At 37.9% G+C, this 5,707-nt stretch overlaps 1 protein-coding gene across 1 annotated transcript; it reads left to right on the top strand.

The window, feature by feature from the left end:
- The first annotated feature begins 652 nt into the window (after window positions 1-652).
- LOC130888907 (60S ribosomal protein L32) lies at window positions 653-1,151 on the top strand. Its single transcript, XM_057792277.1, has one exon. It carries the CDS (start codon window positions 696-698, stop codon window positions 1,101-1,103), a length of 408 nt encoding a protein of 135 aa, XP_057648260.1. The 5' UTR covers window positions 653-695; the 3' UTR covers window positions 1,104-1,151.
- Window positions 1,152-5,707: the final 4,556 nt, after the last annotated feature.

Here is a 5,707-nt window from a genome sequence, read left to right as displayed (position 1 = left end):
GGTACTACACAGAATATTAGAAATGGGTTAGATCAATATGTAAGAGCTAGCCAATAAGAGGTTGGAGCTAATGGGCCAGGAAGTGATTAAAAGAATACAGTTTCCGTGTAATTATTTCGGGGCATAAGCTAGCCATGTGGGCGGCTGGGTGCCAGGGACGCAGCCCTGCCGCAAATATTACAACAGAGTGGCGCTAATATTACAACAGAGTGGCCCCCAAGACAGCTTTTTGCTGTTTGTGGGTTGCGTGCAGCAAAGAAATTGTCCTGACTCAGCAACAGGAAAAAACTGGCTGTTTTAAAATGCCGGCTTTCTGGGCTGTGCTGCCATCGCGATCTCTGTCTGGCTCCCGAGGGAGACAGAGCTTTTGAATGGAGCATTTGGAGTAAAGTGCTATGGCTTGCTTGATGGCAATGTGGACTGTGTCTGGAACTGTGAGTGGCTCAGGGGCACCAAATGGCTCTGAGGCAGGAGCGGCTCAACTCCGCCATGCTGAACTGTGCTGGTCTCAGGCAGGAACTACCGTAATTACTGTAATAACAGCACAGTTAAGGTTTCGACTGGGCAGGACACAGGCGGTACCGTATTAGCCCTACATGGTGCAACTTAAGTTTTTGAGAAGTGCTTAACATTTTAAGAAATGGCTTCTTCCTCGGCGCTACCTGCGAGGTGGCTGCCATCTCCTTTACGGCATCATGGCTGCCCTCCGGCCTCTGGTGAAGCCCAAGATCGTCAAAAAGAGGACCAAGAAGTTCATCCGGCACCAGTCAGACCGATATGTCAAGATTAAGCGAAACTGGCGGAAACCCAGAGGTATTGACAACAGGGTGCGGAGAAGATTCAAGGGCCAGATCCTGATGCCCAACATTGGTTATGGGAGCAACAAGAAAACCAAGCACATGCTGCCTAGCGGCTTCCGGAAGTTTCTGGTCCACAACGTCAAGGAGCTGGAGGTGCTGCTGATGTGCAACAAGTCTTACTGTGCTGAGATTGCTCACAATGTTTCCTCCAAGAACCGAAAAGCCATCGTGGAAAGAGCAGCACAGCTGGCCATCAGAGTCACCAATCCCAACGCCAGGCTGCGCAGCGAAGAGAATGAGTAGATGGCTTGCGTGCACGTTTTGTGTTTAAATAAAACCACAAAAACTGCCGACTTGGAAAAAAAAAACATTTTAAGAAATGCTCCTGGATAGTAAAAAAATTACAGATTCACAATAAAACAGATTCAGACATAAAAGACATAAAAGACCACAGTGTTTGATGAATGTACGTAGGCTTGAGAGAGAGAAAAAAATATATATAAAGAATAAAGTTAATGTTTTAAAAAAAGGGTAAAGTCTTTAAAGAGACAGAGTACAGATAGTTATAGATTAAAAGAAATAAAGAAAAATAAGCCACGTAAAAATGGAAAATTCACAGAGAGTCTGGATTCTTTGTATTATTGTGTTTTCTTTAAAATTTTTGACTGTGAAGGAGCTAAGTACAGAGAGACATTTCAATATATGGGCTGCCAAGCTAAACCAGAATGGATATAAGGGTATTATGATTTCAGAATATGGGTCTAAGGACATGATGCTTTGGAGAGGGTCTTCTTTTGTTTTCACAGAGGATGCGACCCTGTGGATTTCTTCTATCCCAATATGGTATGATAGACCGCGCCCTCCTGAAAGGTTACTGTAAACACCCTCAAAAAATTACTTCACTCAACTGCCAACTGAGATGACCCTGGCACACAGGTTATCCCATAAAAGACCTAATTAACGACGCCCCCATTCAGCAGGAAGCAGTTTGGAGAGAAAAATCTGCGCCCATGTTCCCAAATATGGTTTATAAATGTTCTTTTACATTTAAAGGGGGATATGATATAGATATAAATAATTTGAATTTGTATAGATTTTAAGGTCAATTTTGTTATATGTATATGTATTTCTGATCTTGATTAAGGTATTGTGATTGTGTAGTTCATTTAAAAATGTAATGTATAATTAGGAAATATAGGTTGCTAATGGATAATCATAAATAATAGTCAAGCTTGTAGTCATGTTAGTTAGATTTTCTAGATGTGCATAGATATATTTCTGATAGGCATTCTTCATATCTTGCAAAGGCTACAGAATATGGCATTTAAGTGTTTTAATAACTTAGGGTTTTTCATGACAATGAGACACGTCTGCTCCTGGCAGCACCAATCTACTTCAAAAGGAAGATGGGCATCGAAGAGGATCCTTATGGGGTTTGATAGCCACTTGGGCAAGAAACTGTTCTTGCCTGGACTATTGCATAAACTAGACACAGAGAACCCGCAGAAAAAGGACTGCTGAACTTGCGTAAAGGTGAGATGATCTTTCGGGGTTCCTGATTCATAAAAGAGTCTGCAAGACATTCTGCAGGACACAGCAGATAGTGACTGAACTGTCTTTGGAATTTCCTGCTTCATGAAAATGTGTCTGCTGGATACTATGGGCCTGTAGGCTGAAGATGGATGCCCCAACAGTAAGAAAAGAACTTTGGGTGACTGTCCAGGCAGAGAGATGTCTCTGTCATTTCTAAAGTTTGAAATTTCTTATTTCTTGTTTACTTAGGTAAGATTATATCCTTCTGGAGTCTTTGATGGAGTTGAAGAACGGTTAGTTATAGTTATAGTTTTCCTTAGTTATGATAAAAGATAGATATAAATATTGTAACTGTAATTCTTGCTTGACAACTGTCTTGTTATATGTAATTTTACTATGTTAAAGTTAAAGCCTTTCTTTTTTGTTTAAACAAAAAAGGGGAAATGATGGAGGAGTTACTTTCATTTAATAAAGAAACTGCCTTGGCCCATTTATAGGCCAGCCCTTAGGTGGGTGGAGTAAACAGACAGAATGCTGGGAGAAAGAAGCTGAGTGAGGAGTCGCCATGATTCTCCCACTCCAGACAGACGCAGGTTAAGATCTTTCCTGGTAAGCCAGCTCGTGGTACTACACAGAATATTAGAAATGGGTTAGATCAATATGTAAGAGCTAGCCAATAAGAGGTTGGAGCTAATGGGCCAGGAAGTGATTAAAAGAATACAGTTTCCGTGTAATAATTTCGGGGCATAAGATAGGCATGTGGGCGGCTGGATGCCGGGGATACAGCTCTGCCGCAAATATTACAACAGAGTAGCGCTAATATTACAACAGATATCATTGTTTCTTTTCTCAAGACAAGCTTTACTTAGAAAGATAATCGCGTTCTTTTGAAAGTTTATTAATTTCACGAAAGCTTTAGTAAGAAACGCACATGTGTTTCTTTGTAAAGACAAGCAGTTGTTTGCTACGTGTGAAAGCACTGTTAGAACTGAGATCAGTGTTCCTCTTCTCAGTACAAGCTTACGTCTGAGATCAGTGTTACTCTTCTCAGTACAAGCTTTACTTTGAAAGATAATCACGTTCTTTTGAAAGTTTGTTAATTGCACGAATGATTTGTTAGAACTGAGATTAGTGTTCCTCTTCTCATTACAAGCTTTACTTGCAAAGATAATCACGTTCTTTTGAAAGTATATTAATTACACGAAAGCTTTAGTAAGAAACGCACATGCGTTTCTGTGTAAAGAGAAGCAGTTGTTTGCTACGTGTGAAAGCATTGTTAGAACTTAGATCAGTGTTCTTTATCTCAGTACAAGCTTTTCGTTGAAAAATAATCTCGTTCTTTTGAAAGTTTATTAATTTCACGAAAGCTTTAGTAAGAAACGCACATGTGTTTCTTTGTAAAGACAAGCAGTAGTTTGCTACGTGTGAAAGCACTGTTAGAACTGAGATGAGTGTTCCTTTTCTCAGTACAAGCTTTACTTTGAAAGATAATCATGTTCTTTTGAAAGTTTATTTATTTCACGAAATCTTTGTTAGAAATGAGATCAGTGTTCCTCTTCTCAGTACAAGCTTTACATTGAAAGATAATCACGTTCCTTTGAAAGTTTATTAATTGGAAGAAAGCTTTTTAGAACTTAGATCAGTGTTCCTCTTTTCAGTACAAGCTTAACTTTGAAAGATAATCACGTTCTTTTGAAAGTTTATTAATATCACGAAAGCTTTAGTAAGAAACGCACATGTGTATCTTTGTAAAGGAAAGCAGTTGTTTGCTACATGTGAAAGCATTGTTAGAACTGAAAACAGTGTTTCCTTTCTCAGTACAAGCTTAACTTTGAAAGATAATCACGTTCTTTTGAAAGTTTATTAATTTCACGAAAGCTTTAGTACGAAACGGACATGTGTTCCTATGTAAACACAAGCAGTTGTTTGCTACGTGTGAAAGCATTGTTAGAACTGAGATCAGCGTTCCTTTTCTCAGCACAAGCTTTATTTTGAAAGATAATCGCGTTCTTTGAAAGTTTATTAATTTCAAGAAAGCTTTAGTAGGATACGCACATGTGTTTCTTTGTAAAGACATGCAGTTGTTTGCTACGTGTGAAAGCACTGTTAGAACTGAGATCAGTGTTCCTTTTCTCAGTACAGCTTAGGTCTGAGATCAGTGTTCCTCTTCTCATTGCAAACTTTACTTTGAAAGATAATCACGTTCTTTTGAAAGTTTGTTAATTGCACGAAAGATTTGTAACAACTGAGATCAGTGTTCCTTTTCTCAGTACAAGCTTTACTTTGAAAGATAATCACGTTATTTGAAAGTTTATTAATTTCACGAAAGCTTTAGTAATAAACGCACATGTGTTTCTTTGTAAAGACAAGCAGTTGTTTGCTACGTGTGAAAGCAATGTTAGAACTGAGATAAGTGTTCCTTTTCTCAGTACAAGTGTTACTTTGAAAGATCATCACGTTCTTTTGAAAGTTAATTTATTTCACGAAATCTTGGTTAGAACTGTGATCAGTGTTCCTCTTATCAGTACAAGCTTTACTTGTAAAGATAATCACGTTCTTTTGGAAGTTTCTTAATTGCACGAAAGCTTGTTAGAACTGAAATCAGTGTTCCTCTTTTCAGTACAAGCTTAACTTTGAAAGATAATCACGTTCTTTTGAAAGTTTATTAATTTCACGAAAGCTTTAGTAAGAAAAACACATGTGTTTCTTTGTAAAGACAAGCAGTTGTTTGCTACGTGTGAAAGCATTGTTAGAACTGAGATCAGTGTTCCTTTTCTCAGAACAAGCTTTACTTTGAAAGATAATTGCGTTCTTTTGAATGTTTTTTAATTTCATGAAAGGTGTAGTAAGAAATGCACATGTGTTTCTTTGTAAAGACAAGCAGTTGTTTGCTACGTGTGAAAGCATTGTTAGAACCGAGATCAGTGTCCCTTTTCGCTCTCAAGTTTACTTTGAAAAATAATCGCGTTCTTTTGAAAATTTATTAATTTCACGAAAGCTTTAGTAAGAAAAGCACATGTGTTTCTTTGTAAAGACAAGCAGTTGTTTACTACGTGTGAACGCATTGTTAGAACTGACATCTGTGTTTCTTTTCTCAGTACAAACATAACTTTGAAAGATAATCACGTTCTTTTTAAAGTTTATTAATTTCACGAAAGCTTAAGTAAGAAACGCACATGTGTTTCTTTGTAAAGACAAGCAGTTGTTTGCTACGTGTGAAAGCATTGTTAGAACTGAGATCAGTGTTGCTTTTCTCAGTACAAGTGTTACTTTGAAAGATCATCACGTTCTTTTGAAAGTTTATTTATTTCACGAAAACTTGGTTAGAACTGTGATCAGTGTTCCTCTTCTCAGCACAAGCTTTACTTTAAAAG

This window comes from Chionomys nivalis, chromosome 17 (assembly GCF_950005125.1).
Source record: "Chionomys nivalis chromosome 17, mChiNiv1.1, whole genome shotgun sequence".
In the NCBI taxonomy this organism is placed as follows: domain Eukaryota; kingdom Metazoa; phylum Chordata; class Mammalia; order Rodentia; family Cricetidae; genus Chionomys; species Chionomys nivalis.
Note: the sequence above shows the minus strand (reverse complement) of the source record. Positions and strands in the feature narration are given on the sequence as shown.

Bases quoted from the DNA above. Each gene is read 5' to 3' on its own strand.
- LOC130888907 (XM_057792277.1), top strand. From the start codon at position 696: ATGGCTGCCCTCCGGCCTCTGGTGAAGCCCAAGATCGTCAAAAAGAGG.